General features: G+C 37.5%; 2 protein-coding genes across 2 annotated transcripts; one reads left to right on the forward strand and one right to left on the reverse strand.

The window, feature by feature from the left end:
* Positions 1-182: 182 nt before the first annotated feature.
* On the reverse strand, positions 183-4,585 carry si:ch211-113e8.11 (uncharacterized). Its single transcript, XM_056471447.1, has 2 exons — positions 4,386-4,585; positions 183-1,381 (listed from the first exon to the last, which is right to left on the reverse strand). The coding sequence occupies exons 1-2, from the start codon at positions 4,457-4,459 to the stop codon at positions 760-762; spliced, it is 696 nt and encodes a 231-aa protein (XP_056327422.1). The 5' UTR covers positions 4,460-4,585; the 3' UTR covers positions 183-759.
* Positions 4,586-13,306: 8,721 nt separating this feature from the next.
* cntf (ciliary neurotrophic factor) lies at positions 13,307-22,994 on the forward strand. The gene is made up of 4 exons (XM_056457288.1): positions 13,307-13,454; positions 13,539-13,666; positions 19,077-19,370; positions 19,465-22,994. Exons 2-4 carry the CDS (start codon positions 13,556-13,558, stop codon positions 19,645-19,647), a joined length of 588 nt encoding a protein of 195 aa, XP_056313263.1. The 5' UTR covers positions 13,307-13,454; positions 13,539-13,555; the 3' UTR covers positions 19,648-22,994.
* Positions 22,995-23,503: the final 509 nt, after the last annotated feature.

The raw sequence follows: 23,503 nt of genomic DNA on the forward strand, positions 1-23,503 counted from the left end.
TTGTTACCAAAATAAATAGATTACAGATTACTATACTTATTACTATAATATAAAAGACGAACGTTTAGCATCATTAGTCTCATTATTACACTCTTCAGTGTTACGTGACCCCTTAGAAATGAACCTAATATGCTCATTTAGCACACCGTGAAAATCTTATTAATAATAAAAAACCACTGTGGTTAATTTTCAGGGTTTTATTTTCCATATTTGAAATCTAAACATTCTTTATAAACATCTTTACAGTCACAGCCAACCAGTTTAATACATTTAATAAATCTTTGATTAATAAAAAGTACTCATTTATTTTAAAAGTACTTCTGAACAATGTATCTGAAATGAACCAATTCTACGGAAGGAAAATCTCTATCATTTCCATAAATAAATATATATAAAACATAAACTGACAACTAATTGCTGAAAAGGGGGAACGTACAATGACCAAACACATTTTAAAGTCATCAAGCAACCAATATGTACCAATATTTTTACTAATATAACAAGTTTTTAAAACTACGGACCCACATTTTAATCCTAACACATATTCATTACATTTTTCCTTCTCTCCTTTGTCCACTAAACACCTCTGGAGAAAGTCTGTAACACATTTTTACAGACCGAGTTTACCTCCTCATTAATAACACTTAATGGTGTTACTAATAGATAATGGTCACTCAATAGATACAACACAACTAGCACTCAAAACGAAAGTCAATTATCAGCCAGAATAGGTCACATAAACAGAAACAGACTTCTCTATCATGGATGTGAGAGTCTGGCATACTGCTTGAGTGCGCGTTTAGGTGGAATAAGAGAATCATTCACCCCGACTCTTTTCTTCTTCCTCTGTTCATTGTCCTTCTCTTCATCCGTCTCCTTGTGTTCCTCTCCAGAAGCCAGGGGATCATTTTTGTGTGTAACGTTAGTGTCTTTTGGTCCGCTGTCGGAAGTGACCGTACGGTTGCTTTGCAGATCACTGTCATGTGCAAACTTACATTTGCTCCCAAAGCGGCAGCGTCCGTCCTTCCTGTAGGCCACACAAATGCGCTTCCCACCAATCTGGGTGGGACGAGCTTGTAGAGTGAGAGGTACGTGTTTCTGCAGGACGTTCAGTCTCTCCTCTGCCTTTTCTTTGAAAGGGTTTGTAAACACACTGCTGGCTGAAGAAAGAGCTCCAACTGAGCCCAGAGGTGGAGGTGGGAGTTTTTGAGGGTGGGGACGGACCAATGGGGTCGATGAGGGCTCTGAAAATGGCTGGGGAGCCTCCTCTTGATCCTGGTTTTCTGGATCAGATTCAGACTCGCTGGATGGAGATTCTGACTGCAGCAGGAAATTACGGCTTTTCGTCTGCTCAACAGCACATTCTGGCTTTATGAAGGTGCTAAGCAGAGACAATTCAAGATGTTCATTTAATAAAGTGACACTTGATCATTCTTGATTCATTAAAGGAATAGTTTGCCTTTCATTTAGTCTGCCATTATTTATTGATGAAAATGAATGAGTCTATTGATGTCTGATTTATTAGCAAGTAGTGTATACACGGTCTCAAACACACACGCGAAGATCGTCAGTTTTATTCTAATGAAAAAGCACATTTATTTCATACTTTTCATACATATTTCATACTTTAGGTAGAACCAAGTGTGCAGTAAAAAAGGCATAAGTGCAAACTGCATGTTTTTATTTTTAATCTTGAAATTATAATGTACATTTAATACACTGAAAATTATATGATCAATTAGTTCTGACAACAAAAGTTTTTAGGTCATTGTAACTTATTAAACTTAGTTAATCATGTTCTAACTTAATTTTATAAATTACGCAAGCTGTTTTAAATCAGTTCAATATAAAGTTGAAGTCAGAATTATTAGAACCCCTTTTAATTTTGTTTTCTTTTTTAAATATTTCCCAAATGATGTTTAACTGAGCAAGGAAATTTTCACAATATGTCTGATAATATTTTTTCTTCTGGAGAAAGTCTTATTTGTTTTATTTCGGCTAGAATAAAAGCAGTTTTAAATTTTTTTTAAAAACCATTTTATGGTCAAAATTATTAGCCCCTTTAGTCTATATGTTTTTTGATAGTCTACAGAACAAACCATTATTATACAATGACTTGCCTAATTACCCTGACCTGCCTAGTTAACCCAATTAACCTAGTTAAGCCTTTAAATGACACTTTAAGCTGTATAGAAGTGTTTTGAAAAATATCTAGTACAATATTATTTACTGTCATCATGATAAAGATAAAATAAATCAGTTATTAGAAATGAGTTATTAAAACTATTATGTTTAGAAATGTGATGAAAAAATCTCCATTAAACAGAAATTGGGGGAAAAATAAATGGGGCTAATAATTCTGACTTCAGCTGTAGATGAGATCAATGGACTTATAACGTTAATTTCAAACAGCTTAAAAATTCAAGGCAACCAGGATTTTTTTAGTGTATTATCATTTATTCATACTCTTAACTCTTTATTGTTTTGACGCACTTAGGTCGAACATCAGGATATGCGCAGGGTTTTAAAATGTCTTAAATTTCAAAAACAAAATTTTAGGCCTTAAAAAGTCTTAAATTCACTAAAATATTGGATTGAAGGTCTTAAATAATTTTAAACAGGTCTTAATTTTCCTGTTTAGGTAAAGCTACCATATTGAGCTATCACCAATGATCCATCTCAAAACCTTTTTTTATATTGAAGTTTTTTATTGCAAAGAGAGACAATTCTCAGCTGTTAAACATTTTTACTACACATTCTGCTAATTAAACTCCCTAATCAGGGAAAGAAAACTAAAGCAACACATCCCTTAACATCATAGATCTCAAACTCAATTCCTGGAGGGCTCTGCACAGTTTGACTACTGCTGTGGTCACACTAGAGTTTGTGCGTGCGAAATTCTGTTGTATGGCACTGTAAATAGGGACGGGATTAAACAAGATGATTAGACATTGAAAAAAGCAAGCGATTGGTCCATATTTTACATTTCTGTACAGACAGTCATGTTTTGATCTTCAAAAGGTCTTACGCAGTCACATAATTCAATTTCGCAGGTCAGAGTTCACCAAGCTTGAACTTTGCACCGCAGCGAACAGCGAAACTTGACGCACAAGCTTGCATTTCCCATCTGACACATTTTTGTGCGAATGAATGAAAGTCTATGGGGAGAAAAGTACAGTGTGACCACAGCTTACCAGAGACTATTAAGCAGGTTTGAGTTAGAGCTAAACTATGCAGAGCTACGGCCCTCCAGGAATTGAGTTCAAGAGCATTGCTTTACATCAGTGGTGTCCAAACTCAGTCCTGAGGCAGGTGTCCTGTAAAGTTTAGCTCCAACCTTAATCAGACACAGCTAGACTAGCTAATTAAGCTCTTATAAGGCTTTCTAGAAACATCCATGCAGGTGTGTTGAGGCAAGTTGGACCTAAATTATGCAGGACACTGGCCCTCCAGGACCGAGTTTGGACACTCCTGCTTTACATGATCTTCCATTAATACAAAAACTATTTACTGAACTAGCTGGTCCATTAGAAAAATCCTTAATGTTTAGCCTTGTTTAAGTCTAAATTTCCATTCATAATGATCTTAAAGGGGTCTAAAAAGTTTTACATTTGACACGAAGAAACCTGCAGAAACCCTAAACACGCATTTATTTATTTTATTTTTATATCACTTTAATAACTGCTGATGGGGATTTATGATACAATAAATCTTGTCTTTTATGTAACTATATTTGTATTTTCAGACTTGTAACATAGAGCACATTTCAAATATATTAACCTCAACACTACTGTTGAAATTATAACCATGTATTTACAAGTGCTTCAGATATTTCTTTAAATAGTGACAACTTATAACTATAAACCATTTTAATAATAAAGCAGTCACGCTATAAACTGTAAATAAATACACAGTCTTTTATTATTATCGTTACTAATGCGCATAATTATAGTATAATTTTGAAATAAAATACAGAAAATAAGGCAATGTTGCAAATTAAATGAGCTCTTTCTCACATAACGTAACTGAAGTGAATGGTGACTACAGCCCTCAAGCATTATTTTCAGTGAAAAGAGACATTGAATTTAAATGTATGTCTGTTATTTCCGCACACAAACCTTTAAAATCATTTAAGGGGACTTGGAATAGAGTACAAGTTCCATTGACTACTTTTATTGTGAATTTTCGTCCCTTTTTGTAAGGTGACTGCCCCAGTTCCCATTCGCTTCACTGGTATGAATGAAAGTGAGAAAGTAATCACATACATGTTATTTCTGAGTCAACTCTCCCTTTAAAGTATTCGAAATACGCTACTTCACACTGAACGTCTGTCTTAAAAATGTATTATAAATGTTATGAATAAAGGTTACTTATGAATGGCTCACCCCTTCGGGTTGTCTTCTCCTGTCTCCTCATCTTCTGACTCTGAGGACAGCCCGTATCCCACAAGCGAATTCATAACCACTCAAACACAAGCTACACGAGATAGAGGAGAAGTGCGACCAAAATCTGCTGAAATACGGTCTTAGCGTTCTTGAAGGTTCACGTTAATCGTTTGTTTATCCGGAAGTAGGTTTTTCTTCTCGCTCGCTAGACAGATTGTGTTGAGGAAAAATTTGATGACTGTAAATATGCCACCACGCGGCTCGGAATGGCATTGCGCTAATGATATTGACAAGGTTTAAAGGCTATTATTATAAAACACCAGTCATTTGAAAAGCTGAGGAGTATTTGATTGACAGGTGTACTATATGTGGATTCCAGAGACTTCACTATGGGATATCAGCTTTTTGAATAAATAATATAAGATAAGAGGCGACATGGTGGCACAGTGGGTAGCACAGTTGCCTCACAGCAAGAAGATCGCTGGTTTAATCCCTGTCTGGTTCAGTTGGCATTTCTGTGTGGAGTTTGCATGTTCTCCTCATGTTCGTGCTCTGGTTTCACCCCACTTCGGGTGAATTACTCATCATTTACAAAATCATCGAGTTTAAGATCCTGTCACTGCCTGGCTGAGACCAAACAAGAAGCACTAGATTAAATTATATTTTTCCTCGCCATGTCTTTAAAATATGGAAGTTAACTTTACCCCAGTATTTTCAATGGAATTTCTGCGCTAGCCTGCTGCTAATGACGGTGCCTGCGTTTAAACAGTTTTTTGTCTCTTTTTACATTTTAACAACCAAATGGATGGTTAAGGACGTACTCACACTATGTACAGTTGCCTTGAACCGGGCCAAAGCACGCTTGTCCCCCCTCCCGTCTCCCCGGACGCCCACACTCACATTACATTTGGGCTTGGGCACGTTTACGCCATCATAAGTGCTCTCACTCAGCACAGAGGAGATTTCTTTAGTTATGTCTTCGTTTAAGTCATTTGATATGCAGTGACACGGCGTCAAATATTTCGCCGAACAGATCAGCCACTTTTGACGCTCATAAACAATCATAAACTCCTTGTGCTGCAGGTATTAGGAGGTTTGCTGATGGTGCGGAGCTTTCGTGCAGTGAAAGGTTTGCGTCTTCAATAAACTACGACTGTTTGCGTTCATGAACAGTAAGAATGATTAATTAACGCATATGAAACAGTCCCTTAAAAGTCATGTCTCGCTTTCAGTTTTGGGCTTTGACGCGTTTTGCACTCACACACAAGTGTACCGCGCCAAAGCCCAAGTGAACCGGGCTCTGGCACACCTCTTCCAACCGGGCCAGGGCCAGCCAAGTGAACCATGCCTGAGCCCGATTCAGAGCACTCACACTTCTCAAACGATCCGGGAAACGGGCCTGGGCACGGTTCGGATAGCATTTTGTGAGTAGGCCCTAAGTCTATTTAACTATTATATCTGAATAACATCACAACATCGATGCTGTAAAAGAAACCTTATCAAATTAAAAATAGTCACATAAAGCTTTCAACGGAAGTTTATCATTGGCTGAAAAACATTAGCCCAAAACATATAGCCCATTGAGTAATCTAAATTGTTCATAGTGTATGTGTGTATGTCCTGGTCCTCCAGATTAGGGGTTGAGCGTTGGGCTATAGATGTTAATAATAATAATAAATAGATGTTAATAAACAACAATATGGGGTTCGTGGCTTATTTATCGACTTCGATATAAATGGCCCTGGGAGTAAGTAAGTAATGCAAGATAAATAGATTAAACTCAGAACTTACAGAGTTTTTGTGTTAAACTTTCTGCACATCTATATTTGTGGGAATAGTCAACAATACTTTGTTTGAGGTAACATGACTGATTTTTATTTTATGCCAAAAATCACTCGAATAGTTAATGAAAATCATGTTTCATTAATAAATTCTGTGCATTTTCCTACTGTAAATACGTTATATTAAAACTTAGTTTTTGATTTGTAATATGCTTTGATGAGAACTTAATTTGGACAACTGAGAACTGCTCCTTAAGCCCATGTTTGAGGCTCACTGTGTCATTTCTATGTACTGAACTCTCATTATTCAGATATCAGATTTTCATTCTGCCACCTTCATTATTATAATTTGCTGTAATTGAGATGCAGTGCTTCTTAAAATGATTAAAGACATTTGCATTAATGATTTTGCTAATTACTCTTTTGAGACACAATTATCTAATAGGCATACCTCCAGTTTATTAAGTGACATCCTGACACTGGGATTTATTTTTAATGTTTAAGATGAGTTTTCATTGTGGCTGTTATCAGTCGTGGAAGAAAGAAAATATGTTTCTTCTCATATGTACATGCTGCAAGTTTTGTTTGTCTCAATATTTAATTTGTAATCCTTGTAAACCTTATGACTTGTTTTAATGAAGGAAATCATTATTATATAGGCCGACATGGTGGCGCAGCTGGTAGCGCTATTGCCTCACAGCAAGAAGGTCACTGGTTCGAGCCCCGGCTGGGTCAGCTGGCATTTTTGTGTTAAGTTTGCGTGTTCTCCCTGTGTTCGTGTGGGTTTCCTCCGGGTGCTCCGGTTTCCCCCACAGTCCAATGACATGCGCTATAGGTGAAATGAATAAGCTAAATTGACCATAGTGTATGTGTGGGTGTAAATGCAAGAGTGTGGGTGTTTCCCCACTGCTGGGCTGTGGCTAGAAGGGCATCCGCTGTGTAAAACACATGGTGGATAAGTTGGCGGTTCATTCCGCTGTGGCGACCCCTGATTAATAAAGGGACTAAGACGAAAAAAAAATGAATGAACTAATAATTAGAAGAGATTTTAATCATAAATTAGAATAAAATAAAAAAGGTTCTGCACCCTATTGAGGAAAGCTTTAATGGCAACACTTGAAAGGCCTTGTAGCTGACAAATACAGGAATATTATACAGGGGCGGATTTAACCAATAAGCAAGGAAAGTGGCGGCTTGTGGCCCTAGGAAATCTGAGGACCCCAAAATAAATACCTAGAAGTATAAATTATACCTATAAATTATATATAACATAATTTTCTATCATATTTTGTATGATGAGGGTCTAAAAAATAAGTTTAATGTTTATTATCGCAAATGTGCCCCCCATCCTCAATCGTGGAGCAGTCCAGCCGTCAAATTAAGTAAAGATTTAGTTTTAAAACTAATTTAATACTAAGTTTTTATCATTTTTACTTAGTTTTTATCATTTTTAGTTGTGAATCCATTTTAAGAAATCAAATCATTTAAAAAGTTTTACAAAAAGGTTTACATGTTGTTATTATTTTGCATTAAGCATTAAGTAAGCATTAAGTAAACAATGCTCGTAAACTCTTTGCAACGATAGAGAAACTCACAACCCCCCCCAGTCGGATTCCCAGTGAGCTACTCTCTGAAAGCAAATGTAATGAGTTTGCTCATTTCTTTACTGACAAGATCAATAATATCAGAAAGGCAATCAGCTCATCCAATCAGCCAAATTGTGTCGACGTCAGACTAGCTCAACCACAACTTAAGAAATCAGACATTATGTCCGATTTCATGGCAATTAATGGCAAAATCTTAGAAGAGATCGTGCAAATTATGAAAACATCAACCTGCAGTCTCGACACGCTCCCCACATCATTCTTTAAAACGGTATTTACCTGCTTAGAAATGGATCTTCTAAAAGTGGTAAATGCTTCACTTCTCTCGGGGATTTTTCCTAACTCACTTAAAACTGCAGTTGTTAAACCCCTCTTGAAGAAGAGCAACCTAGATAACACCATATTGAGCAATTACAGGCCCATCTCAAATCTCCCTTTCATTGGCAAAATCATTGAAAAAGTTGTTTTTAACCAGGTTAACAAGTTCTTAAACTTCAAGGGGTGTTTGGACAATTTTCAATCTGGTTTCAGACCACATCACAGTACAGAGAGCGCCCTTATAAAGATAATCAATGACATCCGCCTAAATACAGATTCAGGCAAACTAACAGTGCTGGTACTGCTTGATCTCAGTGCTGCATTTGACACTGTCGATCACAGCATACTTCTGGATAGGCTGGAAAACTGGGTTGGGCTGTCTGGGACGGTCCTCAAATGGTTCAGATCTTACCTTGAAGGGAGAGGATACTATGTCAGTATAGGTGACCATAGGTCAGGGTGGACACCCATGACATGTGGAGTCCCACAAGGCTCGATTCTGGCACCACTCCTGTTCAACCTTTATATGCTCCCTCTGAGCCAAATAATGAGAAAGAACCAAATCTCCTACCACAGCTATGCTGATGACACTCAGATCTACCTAGCCTTACTGCCTAATGACTACAGCCCCATTGACACCCTCTGCCAATGCATTGATGAAATTAACAATTGGATGTGCCAAAACTTTCTTCAGTTAAACAAAGAGAAAACTGAAGTCATTGCGTTTGGGAACAGAGATGAGGTTCTCAAGGTGAATGCGTACCTTGGCTCTAAGGGTCAAACAACAAAAAATAAGGTCAAGAATCTTAGTGTGACTCTGGAGTCAGATCTGAGTTTCAATAGTCATGTCAAAGCAGTTAGTAAATCAGCATACTATCATCTCAAAAACATTGCAAGAATTAGATGCTTTGTTTCCAGTGAAGACTTAGAGAAACTTGTTCATGCTTTTATCAGCAGCAGGGTGGATTACTGTAATGGCCTCCTCACTGGCCTTTCCAAAAAGACAGTCAGACAGTTGCAGCTCATCCAGAACGCTGCGGCCAGAATTCTGACCAGAACCAGGAAATCAGAGCACATCACACCTGTCCTCAGGTCTTTACACTGGCTCCCAGTCACATTTAGAATAGATTTTAAAGTATTATTACTGGTCTATAAATCACTAAATGGCCTAGGACCTCAATACATTATAGATATGCTCACTGAATACAAACCTAACAGATCACTCAGATCTTTAGGATCAAATAGATTAGAAATCCCAAGAGTTCAGTCAAAGCAGGGTGAATCGGCTTTCAGCTACTACGCCCCTCGCTGCTGGAATCAGCTTCCAGAAATGATCAGATGTGCTCCAACATTAGGCACATTCAAATCAAGACTGAAAACACATCTGTTTAGCTGTGCCTTTACTGAATGAGCACTGTGCTACGTCCGACAGATCGAACTACTATGTTTTTCTCTTCTTTTAACTCTTTTATAACACATTTTATCAGCTTTTATTTTATTTTATTTTTATTCTGTTTGTTTTTATTTCTCTTATAATTGTTTCTTTTATTCCTGTTTATGTAAAGCACTTTGAATTGCCACTGTGTATGAAATGTGCTATATAAATAAACTTGCCTTGCCTTGCCTTGCCTTGCCTAAGACTAAATGTAGAGAAAGAGATTGAGTGATATAACAATAAAAACAGCTAAATAAATCAATGAAAAATAAATTAAAGTACAAAAGGTGCATTTTAGAACTTTCGAGACCCATGGCCGGAATTGCTTATAGAGCCCCCAAATCACTAAATCCACCCCTGCTATTATATCAAAGTTGGAAACTCTAGCTCAAACAAATGACGCTTGACTTACTGACATTAAGAAAATGTTACAACACTCCACTGACTCTCCCATTGTAAAAATAGGAGTTGTAGACGCTGATAAGCTTGGAAAAATTGAAAAGTGGAATACCACCCTGTTATACCACCCTTCCTTGTTATGTCATGCAGACTACAGTTCCTTTGAAGCTTAGGAATGTGCTAATAAATATATGCTTAACAAATATAATTCAGCAGAAAGCACAGATTTGTGCAGAACTCAAAGTTTCACTGCTTATAATTGGAATATTTATCTCCTCAAATTTAGAATAATTATAAAGAACACAGTCAATAACAGTCACATTCATTAAATGGTTAGTGTGATTTCACCAAGTATTCCTGGATTAACATCTATGTTGATCCTGGAACAACATCCCAATCAGCCAATCTGAATAAGGTATATGCCGAGCTAGTGTGTTTCCCATACTGATAAACTTCCAGTGACCTGTTATTGTGAGTTTTTTTTATACGATTCCTTTTACAGCATTGATGTTGTAATGTAATTCAAATACATTCAGTTAAACAGACTTTGGCATTCATTAAGTTGCTCAAAGTGTAAAACGAGACAAAAAGCCGTTTACTCGCCCGTCAGAATTGGCGGGCTCGCACAGAAGCTCCATTGAATAAACTGGGGTAAAATAAATGCTTATATTATAAAGACATGGTGGGGAAAAATATTATTTAATGCAGTGCTTCTTGTACAATCTGAGACCCACTTTATATCGGATATCACTCAACCAGTGGAGATCGCTGATTTTTAAAGAAAACAGACCTTAAACGTGCCGATTTTACATTGGCATACAATTCTTGGAAACGATTAGCCCAGGTTACTGGCAAATTAAAAGTCCTATTAGCATGCTTCGGCATATACCCCATTAAGGGATACATTTGCATGTTATTTTAAGTTAAGGCTTACGGTTAGGGTTTGCACTTATACATGATTGCTTTCCTATTATTCCCCTCTGATTTAGGGAATAATTTACAGTTATGTTTGGGTTTAGGGGAAGGGAATAGGTATGGTTTACATTTTCTACCAAAAATGTATACTTGGCAAAATCACACCCACCTACAACTAAGTAACAGGTTGCAACAAGACAATGCGTTTTCATTATATTATGCATAAAAACTTACAAAAATAGTGTCTTCAATATGCCATTCAAATCATTCTGACTACTGACTGAGTGCTTGATATTATTTCTTCAAAGACTGAACTCATTTGCAATGCTGAAACACACCTTTACATCTTTACAAGGTTTTGTGGTTCTGGGAGAATCATTCACAAAAAGTTTGCCTGTGGGTGGAAATGTTTGGAGAAAAAAATATTCATTAATTGTCCATCAGCTTAGTCCCTTATTTATCAGGGGTCACCACAGTAGAATGAACCACCAATTATTCCAGCATATGTTTTACGCAGCGGATGCTCTTCCAGCCACAACCCAGTACTGGGAAACACCCATACCTCCCACATACACTATGGCCAATTTAGTTCATACAATTCATCTACCGAATGTCTTTGGACTGTGGGGGAAACCAGAGCACCCGGAGGGAAAAACACAGGGAGAACATGCAAACTCCACAAAGAAATGCCAACTGGCCCAGCCGGGACTTAAATCAGCGACCTTCTAGCTGTGAGTCAACAGTGCAAGCCACTGAGCCACGATGCCGCTAAGAAAAAACTGAAATTTTGGCTCTTTTTTCTGAAAAACTGGACCTTTTTGCAGTTATTTGCCTCATTTTCTATTTGATTGAGGTTTAAATACTGCATTTTACTGACATTTTAAGCACAATATTTGCTGGATTAGTTTGATGGATGGTGATCATAACCTCACTTTTTGATGTACCAAAAATCCTTCCTACCATTTTGTCAAGTTACTTACAATATTTTAGTTGTTTATTTACAAATGTGCATTTAAACTAAGTTTTATATGACAGTTTTATAAATAATGTCGAGATTAGCATTTTAAATTTGAACATTTAGAATAAAGATACTTATATTTTAAAATAGAATTTTATTATCATCTATCATTAAATTCCTTTTTAGGGATTTGTTAAAACTTGTTTTAAGTTAAAAACCGAAGCCTTTCCGCAAATAACAAATCTCTAAATGGCCTGGCGCGCAACGCAGTAGGTAGTGCTGTCACCTCACAGCAAGAAGGTCACTGGTTCGAGCCTCGGCTGGGTCAGTTGGTGTATCTGTGTGGAGTTTGCATGTTCTCCCTGTGTTTGCGTGGGTTTCCTCCAGGTGCTCCAGGTTCCCCCACAGTCCAAAGACATGCGGTACAGAATTGGGTAGGCTAAATTGTCCATAGTGTATGTATTTGTGCGAATGAGTGTGTATGGGTCTCCCAGTGATGGGTTGCGGCTGGAAGGGCATCCACTGCGTAAAACATATGCTGGATAAGTTGGCGGTTCATTCCGCTGTGGTGACCCCAGATTAATAAAGGGACTAAGCCGAAAAGAAAATGAATGAATGAATGAATGAATGAATAAATGGCCTGGCACCTTCTTATCTGTCAGACATGTTGATTGAGCATCAGCCTGGTCAGTCTCTTCGGTCATCTAACCAGAGATTGTTATGTATCCCTAAGTCAAGGCTGAAATGCAGAGGTGAGCGTGCCGTCACAGTAGCTGGTGCTAGGTTGTGAAATGCTCATGCCCCTCTTTATTAGATCTGTTTCATCTCTGTCTGTTTTTAAATCTAGGTTGAAAACTTACCTCTTTGATTTATCAATAAAAATAGTACGTTAAACCTATAATTTTATATTTTTGGTCAACCTCTGGTTGTGTTTAATAAATAAAATTGACATCGACATTCAACTTTGCTCAGTAAGAATTTGTCCATTTGAATAATTCACACACGTAATATTAAAACATAATAATAACAATCCAACAAAATATTCATCTAGGTCCTAAAGCCTTCTTTGATTGATTAGTTTCACAATTTATGATAGCATATAACTCAATCATTGGATAAATGAGCTCTATAGGGGACCAATTCCGGACCTTTGTCAGTGAGGGTGGGTCTTTCAAATTCAACACCCTGCTACGGGCCTGTTGGGATATTATTCGCATGTATGCTGTAAATCTACGCATATTAAAACAAAACGTGACCTAGCCTACTGTAAACACACCTTTTCCTCATAAACTAAAAAAACCGCCATTCTAAAAGCCAACAGGAAATCCCAAAGGCTCGAAAATATTAATTTCCTTCCGCATAATTAAACAAACCGCTCTTATCCTTTAATTTGTTGATATTTTCCAGTTCGCTTTAGTTTGTGAGGAGACCTCTAAACCAATGACACTCCGTCCTGAAACTCCCAGCCCCTTTAAAACGCGACACGTCCCGTCACAGGAGGAGGAGTTTACGGTAGATTCTGAACTACATCTCAAAACGGGTGAACGGTGTTTCAGAAGTCGTGCTGTAAGTCATGCGAAATCTCCTGGCTTCAGTGAAATAACCGCAAGTTTAACAAGAGACAAACATCGCCGGAGACTCTCCATTCAACAGCCTACGGTAAGTATAGCCTACGGGGGTCTTCATATATCCCTTCTCTGGGTTATTCCTGCTGTTAATTCAAAAGTTATTTTCACATAATAGGTGTGTTTTGAGTCTAAATGGCTGGCAGAGGTACAAACGGTCGTCATGGGTTGCGGGGCCGCGTAGGGACAAGCGCAGCTCTTGCCCGGCTTCTCCACAAGGAATGCATCCAACTCCTCAAGTCATACGTGAGTCTTAAAATAGAGCTTATTTATACAGAGCCGATCTGATTAGTATCTTTAACTGTTGAGTCTTTCCTAATTATGGCTTGGTGTGCGATACAAACTGGGAGTCTTCGGCATCATGACATTTAGATGAAGGAATGTCTGGGGGCTGAATTGTGCTGGAAGTGACAGTGTTTTCATGCGGCCGCGGGGGATCCAGGCTTGTCGCTGCGCGCTGTGGATGGAACATGTTTCTGGTTTATAAAGATGCGATTGTTCTTGTAAATAAAGGCCTTTTTGGTTACCTGCCAAAATTGTTCAGGTCCACACCACCTCTTCTTGCTGTTAATGTTAGTTTCGGCTTGTTTTTTTCTTTTCTTGGAAAAGTAGCCTGAAACTTGGGAGCGGTTCGGAATGTTAGAGGAGTCTTTTAAGTATGGAAATAGGTGAGCAACATCCGATTCCTATTCAACCTGAGTATCAGTATGAGCTGCTCTGCTGAAGTACCCAGCTGGCTTCAGGATGGCTTACATTATTTATTAGTGACTTTATAATATGCCAACTACATGAACTTCGGACTTTCAGGCTGAATTTGAGGAAAATGTTTGAGAAGTGCTGGGAAAAGTTTTGTTTCATAGTATTCGTAAACATAATATCAGTTTAACAACTATCGGAGAGTTTTCAAATTACTGTGAAAATCAAATCTTATTTGTCATTTTTCATTATCTTATTCAATCTTAAGGATAACTACATTTTCTCTTTTGATGAGGGACAACCTGTCAATAATGTTGATTGACCATTCAAGTGAAATAATTAGGTTCAAGAAGTAAAACAAATTAATTTAAGCCACAATATGTACTTTTTGTCATTAAAACATGTGAAAAATAAAACACTAGAACAGTGTATATTATTGTAATGTTTGAAAAAATCGAAAAATTCAGAGAAGTAGCCATTTTAAAGGTCCTGTGAAAGATTTTTTTTTAGATGTTAGTTTAAACCATAGGTCTCAAACTCAATTCCTGGAGGGCCGCAGCTCTGCACAGTTTTGCTCCAACCCTGATCAAACACAGCTGATCCAACTAATGAAGGTGTTCATGACTCTTTTGAACACCTCGATTATTTGGATCAGATGTGTTTGATCGGGTTGGAGCAAAACTGTTCAGAGCTGCGGCCCTCCATGAATTGAGTTTGAAACCTATGGTTTAAAGGATATCCAATAGACCCCTTTCACATTTTCGGGTTTCTCAGTAGCAGAAGGCGTCATTGGGTAACAATGATTCTTATCAGGTCACCTCATACATCAGTTTCTCATCTAATCTTGACCAATCAAATGCTGTAGTATCTGACATGCCCCACCCCCTTTAAGATGCTTCTCATTTGCTTTTCATTTGATGCGTGTGATCTCAACCACTCTCATTGGCAGAGCTGTGATAAAAAGAAAATGCTATTGGCTATTTTTTTTAAAAGGGAGCTACTCTGTCCCACCCTCTCTTCATTTTTCAGTTAAGATTAGGTCAAGCATTGAATAAAAAAATGCACATTTCAAAGCACTTCCCAGGACCTTTAACAAGTGACAAGAGCTGCGCCCGAAATCGCATACTTCCATACTATATAGTACACTAAAAACAGTATGCAAACCAAGTAGTATGTCTGAATTCATAGAATTCGAAAAACAGCATGCAAGTAGTACCTGGATGACCTACTACTTTCTAAAGTGTGCAGTGGATGCACGCTACACTATCCCATGATGCACCACAAAAGAATTCATGAATGGGAGTGAAGCGACGCAACTAATGCGGGTAGGTTACATGATGATGACAAAATGGCGGATGTAGTACATTCAAGTTCCATTCATACAACTGACATTCATACTGTATTGAACGTCTCTAACGGTCGAGTATACATTTAAATTCAACAGCAGTACTTTCTGAGTAGCAGGCGATTTCGGACAGCCAAGCTCTATTCTGTGAAACCATGCTATAACATCATACACCTTTAATTTCCAGTTTGGTTTTACAGAAATCAGGCAAACACCAAAGACGTTGTAATATGTTGTGAATTTTATCAGACAGCAGAGCAGCATTATAACAAAGCCTTAAAATGTGTTTAGTACACTCTCTGTAATAAAGGTACAAGAGCTGTCACTGGGGTGGTACCTTTTTGAAAGGTCCATATTTGTACTTAAATGGTCCTTATTAACACCTCAAGGGTACATATTAATACCTAAAAAGTACAAAAGTGTGCCTCTTTAAATTTTTAGGTACTAATATAGACCTTTTGAGGTACCAATATATACTCTTTAAGTACAAATTTGTACCTTTCGAAAAGGTACCACCGCAGTGACGGCTCTTGTACCTTTATTTCTGAGAGTATGAGATAAAAAAATGCTGCTTCTCCATGTGATCATGAACAGAAGAAACAGTAGTGGTCAAGTGTGGCATAATAAAATCTCCACTGCTTTCATGCAGTGCCACACTTGTCTCTCATTGGCTATTTAAAGTTTTCAGTCACGTGACCTGTGCGGAGACCTGGCAGGCAAAAAAAAATGGGCAGATACACTGGGATCTCATAGAAATGCAGCACAATCTGGTCATATTTCTACTGTTTTAAGCTACGAATATTTGGATCACATATCAACAGAATAAAACTGAGATATGATGACAAACTAAATTGTGGCCACTTGGGATCCATATATACCACTTTTACTGCAGAGCTACAATTCAGCGACGTTTATGTGTCTCTTGTGAATGTTCCTCAGTGATTTAGTCACTGGTGACAGCATTATAGTGCAGAAGTGTCTGCTTTTATATTCAGTGTCGGTTTCTTTTGCGTGAAAGATTATAAGCTGGGGTGGATCAGTGGTTAGCACAGCCGCCTCACACCAAGAAGGTCACTGGTTCGAGTCCCAGCTGGGCTAGTTTGCATGTTCTCCCCATGTTGGTGTGGGTTTCCTCCGGGTGCTCCGGTTTCCCCCACAGTCCAAAGACATGCACTATAGGTGAATTGGATAAACAAAAATTGGCTGTAATGTGTGATTAAGAGAGTGTATGGGTGTTTCCCAGCACTTGAATTGCCGGAATAGCTGGCAGTTCATTCCCCTGTGGCGACCCTTCATAATCATGGATTAAGTGGAAGAAAAATGAATTAATGAATATTTGCTGGTAGGGAAAATCTATTCGTTCTCTTCTGCTATTTATACTTTGACTTTGCATTTCAATTTATACTTTAATTGCACTTAACCTGCAAGTTAGAATAGAAACTGTATAAAACATATTGAGCACAAAAACATACTGACAGTTATAGTAACTGTACATTGTTATGGGTCAATGATGCAACCATTTGGCACTAATGCATACATCTCTCCTTTCTGGCTGTTCTTTCTCTGAAGGAATTCTGTAGAAGCACAGCCCAGATGAGCTTCATGTCAGTTAGTAATGCTATACGTTATTGCACAATAATTATCATTTTTTTGGGGGTAAAAAAAGAGAAATTACTCGGCTCACGACTTGGGTGTTCCTTGATACAAATGTGACAAATGAAAAGCATCAATTGCTTAGGCACTCTCATTTCGCTTTGACAGCTTTCAGCTTTACTTGGCTTCATACTATCATAATACATTTTGAATTCTTTAGCTTATCCATGAACATGATTTCTGTAGGATATAGCAAAGATTAAAACTCCCGTGATTCCACACTCAGTCACAGCATCTTCAAAATATGCCTTTGTTTGTTGTGAATATGCGCCCTCTAGTGGTGAAAATTACATACTGTGCATTTAATTTTCGTTGGGTAGAAAATAACATTTACTTAAAGTCTTTAAACGCGCTGCTTGTTATGAGCTCATCTTAGCTGTTATTTAAAAAAAAAAAATTCGGCTGATTTTATTTGCTTCAAATCAACGTTTACAACGTTCATGACTTAGATTAGATAGGTAGCGCATAATTTATAAAACAACAATCTAATCAATTCTGGTGGCACGGTAGCTCAGTGGTTAGCACTATCGCCTCACAGTATAAAGATCGTTGGTTTGAGTCCCGGCTGGGCTAGTTGGCATTTCTGTGTGGAGTTTGCATGTTCTCCCCATGTTTGCTCGGGTTTCCTCTGGGTGCTCCAGTTTCCCCCACAGTGCAAAGACATGGTATAGGTGAACTGAATAAACTTAATGGGCTGTAGTGTATGGGTGTGTGTGTGAATGGGACAGTGTATGGGTGTTTCCCAGCACTAGAAATGTCGGAATAGTTGGCAACATTCTGCTGTGAATGGGTGTTTCCCAGTACTGGGTTGTAGCTAGAAGGGCATCCGCTGCGTAAAACATATGCTGGAATAGTTGGTGGTTTATTTCGTTTATTCTGTGGCGACCTCTGAAATAGAGACTAAGCCGAAGGAAAGTGAACGATGAATTAATCTAATCAATTACTAAATCAAGTCACACACAACATTTCTGTGTAGTTCGAAATAGCAATTTTATTTAAATATGTCACTATTGACCTTATTTTTGACGAACGAGTGGGCGTAGCATCAGAATCTCTTTGGCTCGAAACTTCCGATCTCATTCATTCCATTGATATTTAGACGTTAAAAACAGCTCTATTATAATAATAATAATAATTGCTTACATTTTATATAGTGCTTTTTTGGACTCTCAAAGTGCTTTACACGTTTTTTTGAGGAATCTCCTCAATGCAGCAACGGCAGCCATTTTGTGCCAGACAGCACACCACACGCCAGCTGATTCGTGAAGAGACTTTAATTCTAAATGACAACAGAGAGTCAGGACTGTGGTTTAACATCTCTTGCGAAAGACTGCACTCACTGAGCAGTATAGAATCCCCATCAATATACTGGGGCGTTAGGCTCACGCAGGCCGCAGGTTGAGCCCCCTCCTGCTGGTCTCACTATTCACTTCCGACAGCAATCTAGCTTTCCCATATGGTCTCCCATTCAGGTACTGACCGGGCACAGCCCTGCTTTGCTTCAGTGGATGACCAAGTGAGAGCTGATATTTTAATAATTATATTATTCTACTTTTTGTGCGCTGTCATGAACACGCTTGTTTGTAAAGCGAGTAGTTTGATTGTTTTTCTGCCGTTTATTATTCCTAGTCATTTTCTCCCAAAGGAAACTGAATCAGAATTTCTAAGACATTCACAAAAACAAGTGCATAAACATTGCCGAATTCAGGCCTAGAGCAATGAAAAGTCTATTGCAACTTGATGAGATGTTTAGATACCTTCTGGAAATTGGATGTCGGCTGGAAAAGGAGCATAAGATTGCTCGTCTCAGTTTTGTATTGTTTGTCTAACAGCTGCTTTTATCCACTCTCATGCGTTTAATAAATGTTTGTTTACCATTTCCCTTCATCTGGAATTTTCTGCTCATAATTATACTCACCGTTCCCGGTAACCTCAGCTCATTTCCTTTGTGTCAACATTTAGAGAAACAGTGAATCACTGCCGTCTTCACCAGTGGAAGGAGGTCACCTAATATCCATCCCTCCGCTGGTTCCTCAGCTGTCAGATGAAGAAAAAATATCCATCCTGCACGCCGCGCTCAAGGAGTGTCTGCGACTCCTGGAAGATGTCATCACCCGGGAGGACGAAGAGTTTCCTGATGAAGACAGCGAATATAAGAGGATACGGACTACTGTGAGGGATCGACTGAGGCACCTGTTGGCAAGCACAGAGCAGATGATAGTGGACGGCCAGAAATTCGAAGCTGAAGTTGAAGAGGTAGCAAGACGTTCTGTTATCGTTGTGAAGCTGTCGTAAGGGTTTGTGATGAGTTGTGATTTTATGAGCAGTCTGTTTGTTGCTTGTGTGAAAGGAGCTGGACGGTCAGGCGACTGGTGGGAGTTTTGGACTGAAGATGTGGACCGTGCGGGTGTTCCAGGAGCTCGTTCACTGGACAGGGCAAACTTCAGACGCCCTCAGCTCTCTGCCAGCAGAAAAGGATAAAGCGCCAGTGTCCCGAAGGACAAGAAGAGGTGCTGGGAAACTAAGGAAGTGATACAAGATATAAGAGAAGCTAAAAAGAGTGTGAAAGGGAGGAGCGGAAGAGGACAGTATGATAAGAATGAATACAAGGAATTTCATTGCAGCATGGAGAATGTAGAGAGGGTCTGGATGCAGTTACTAGCATTCCAGCGTGCGGAAAAGAAGGAAGGGAGGGTTTGAACAAGATATTTACAAGAGATACAAGATACAAGATATCTAAACAAAGTTATTTTAATATATTTTCTCAGTCTTTTAAAGTAAGATTTTAAACTGTAGCAATAAATGTAAATGCCTTTAGAGATTAATTCTAACTTTTTCCACGTACTGTACTATTTTATTACCTTTTAAGATTGTTGACCTTTAGATTGTAGATCCATAACTGACACTGTGGACCTTTTTTAATATAGAAAAAGTGACTGGAGGGACATGCCCACCAAGACGGCTAGTATCTTTCTGTTTTTGTTTGTATATCAAAAAATGATATGCTATTAGGCATGGGCCGGTATATGATTCTGACAGTATGATAACCTTGGATAAAAATATCAGTATTGTGATTACTGCTCTAAAATATGTTCTTTTTCAGGGTTTCTGCAGGTTTCACATTCAAATTTAAGACTTTTTAAGACATAAACACCATGGAGAATGAAATTTCAGACTTGTATAGGGCTAGACGCTAAGGATTTTTTAATTAGTAATTTCTTAGCCACATATTTTAAATTAATGTGTCAAAACAAGCAGACCTTAGTTGTGTACATACATTTTTTGTTCAACATATAAAAAAAAAACTCTTTTGAAATTTAAATGTTTGCACAACAGACTACAGTTATGATAATAGTTAGTGAGTAAATTAGTGAGTAGGCCCACATGGAATCTGCGCGCACAGAAATCCGCAGTTTTCTGCAGATTTTCAGCCCATCATTGAGTCTATTTATTTACATGTGTAAATGTGTGTAAATTTATATTTATTCAGTTTTTAAATTAATTTCAGTAATATTATTGGCTAATACGAAAATGTTCATATGATTTATTTAGAATACAGTTTGTAAAGTAATATTTTCTCTCTTTTAGTAGATATATTATATGGTAGACTTGCTTTGTTGACCAAATAAGTGGTTCTAATTGGATTTGCATTGTAAACATTAAATAAAAGTTTAAAAAGGTATTATTTTTTTATTTCATATATTAAGTTTATAGTTATGATAGTCCCAAAATCATTTGCAGATTTTTTTACAAAATTCTCAGCAGAAATAGCAAAAAATGTCCACAGATTCTATCTGGCCATAGTTATGAGTAGTTTTGCCAAAAGTTTTGAGATGTGCTGTTGGTAATTGGATGTGTTTAGGAGTGATTGCGCAGCTTTACATAAACAAAGGAAAATGAAGACCTGTTTAAAATGATTTAAGACCTACAAGACAATATTTCAGTAAATTTAAGACCTTTTTCAAGTTCTAAAATTGTGTTTTTGAATTTTAAGACTTTTTAAGACCCAGCAAAAACCCGTTTTTAAATGCCTGGGTAAAAAATCTACTTTTTTTCTGCCTTGTAAACAATGCATTTTAAGAAACATTTAAAATATTTGGGAACAGTAAACGCGTCAGGCTAAATAATTCAAATCAATCATTAACGTCTCCTATCTTCTTTAGTTTTGAAAACACAGATTTCTTTACATACAACTTGAAAAAGCATCTTTGGAGATCTTCCTTTTCTTTGGCTATAAAGTAAAGCCACTGCACTGTTCATGTCTATAACATGTTGGTGCATAAGTGATTTGTTTTTCAAATGTTTTCTGAATCGTTGGCTGACAAGTAATGTGGAGATCCTGTTGCCCTAAAAAAATAATAATATAATAAATAAAAAAAGTCATCAATAAACATGTAATAAATAAATAAAACCTCACATCTAGCTTGAAACGGAATAACAGAAATTTCAGCAGTTTTAATACCTTGACTTTTCCAAACCGTGGTAAACCTTGAAACCGGTTATCATCCCATGCCTATATGCTATATAATAATAATAATAATAATAATAACTATTGCATAGTAAAAAAGTAAATGAATAAAATCATTCTGTCATCATTTACTCCACATCATGTTCAAAATCTACATGATTTTCATTCATTTGTTGAACACAAACCACAGAATTTGATTCATTTTCTTTCTTTTTTTGTCCATTGAATGTTATTGTGGTCTAGTGTCGTTTCTTTATATTATTTCTTGATATTCATCAATACATGAGACTACTTTTCAAACAAAATGAGAGTGAGCAAATGATGAAAGAATTGTGATTTTGGGGGTGATTCGTCACTTCTTTAAATCTTTCTTTAAATGGTTAATATCAGTAACACTTCACAAAAAGATTTCATTTGTTGATATACAGTAAGTTAACTAGCAGGTTAGATAAATAAAAATAATTTATCAACCATACAACAAATACAAATTCTGATTAGAATACTACATTACTAAGTATGATTTAATGGAATCGAGCTAACATGAATGAACAGCAGTATGTCTATTACCTGACACATGGGTGCATAAATACTGTTACAAGTACATATTTATTTACCGCATTATCTGTTGACAAATGGTCCTTATAGTAAACTGTTCCTTAAGTTTCAAACTGATCATCTGTTACAATAATCTACTGAGCGAAACAAGCACTGCTGCTTCACATTTATCATACAAATGTTTTTCATTCCTGTTACATGTGCAATAGGGAGTTATTAAGTGTACCATCTGTTGATGTTTGTTAGGATTAATTCCCTCTTGGAACACTCACGCCCTCTGCTGGCTGCAGAAAGTTCTGCTTTTGGTTACAGGTCAACTTGTCAGGCATGAAAAGGGTCACGTTGGCTCAGTGGTTAGCACTGTCGCCTCACAGCAAGAAGGTCGCTGGTTTGAGTCCTGGCTGGGCCAGTTGGCATTTCTGTATTCTCATGAGTTTTCTCCAGGTGCTCCGGTTTCCCCCAATACAAAGACATGTATTATTTTTCAGGTGAATTGATTAAACTAAATTGTCCGTAGTGTATGTGTGTGAATGAGTGTGTATGGATGTTTCCCAGTACTGGGTTGCAGCCGGAAGGGCATCGGCTGTGTAAAACATATGCTGGATGAGTTGGTGGTTCATGCCACTGTGGTGACCCCTGATGAATAAAGGAACTAAGTCGAAGGAAAATGAATGAATGAATGAAAGAAAAAGAGAAACAATTCCAGGCAAGGCTTTCTGTGTTATAATGAACTTATCATGCCTTTACACTGATTTTAATTTAGTTTGATATTTACTCAGAAGAAAGAGAAACACCAGCATTTATTAATTTATCTTAATGTACGTCGTTCAAACTTGCACTGCAATAAATGGCTCTCTGAATTGTCATTCAAATAGGTTCTTGTCCATCACTTGGTGTGTGTGTGTGTGTGTGTGTGTGTATGTGTGTGTATGTGTGTGTTGGTTCTGGGGGGTTTATGAGGAGAAAAAAAGGTGTGACCTGGTTATTACCAAAGACTATAGAATACACAAGACGTGTCACTCATATTGACCTTATTCTTCAATGCTGAAGTGCGCGCGTTTTTGCGATTGTTTTAGAACTTCCGATTCAGTTGCCTATGGGAGAAATGACTAGGAATAATAAACGGCAAAAAACGGTCAAACTACTTACTCTATAAACAAGTGTTTGCATGACAATACAGACAAAGTAAAATAATATAATAAGAAAATATCAGTTTGCAACACCAAGCAGCAAAACGAGCTGTTTTTAACGTTTAAAAATGAATGGAAGTGAATGAGACTGGAAGTTTCGAGCCAAAATGATTCAAATGGCTGCGCCCACTCGTACGCGGAGAATAAGGTGAATAGATTTGAATAGGGAAAAGTGT

Source organism: Danio aesculapii, chromosome 1 (assembly GCF_903798145.1).
Source record: "Danio aesculapii chromosome 1, fDanAes4.1, whole genome shotgun sequence".
NCBI lineage: Eukaryota > Metazoa > Chordata > Actinopteri > Cypriniformes > Danionidae > Danio > Danio aesculapii.

Excerpts from the sequence above, each read along its gene's own strand:
- si:ch211-113e8.11 (XM_056471447.1), bottom strand. The coding sequence starts at position 4,459 with ATGAATTCGCTTGTGGGATACGGGCTGTCCTCAGAGTCAGAAGATGAG. Across the intron at positions 1,382-4,385 it reads GGAGAAGACAACCCGAAGGG|CACCTTCATAAAGCCAGAAT; the intron begins GTGAGCCATTCA and ends GTCTCTGCTTAG.
- cntf (XM_056457288.1), top strand. The coding sequence starts at position 13,556 with ATGGCTGGCAGAGGTACAAACGGTCGTCATGGGTTGCGGGGCCGCGTA. Across the intron at positions 13,667-19,076 it reads TCCAACTCCTCAAGTCATAC|AGAAACAGTGAATCACTGCC; the intron begins GTGAGTCTTAAA and ends GTCAACATTTAG. Across the intron at positions 19,371-19,464 it reads TCGAAGCTGAAGTTGAAGAG|GAGCTGGACGGTCAGGCGAC; the intron begins GTAGCAAGACGT and ends CTTGTGTGAAAG.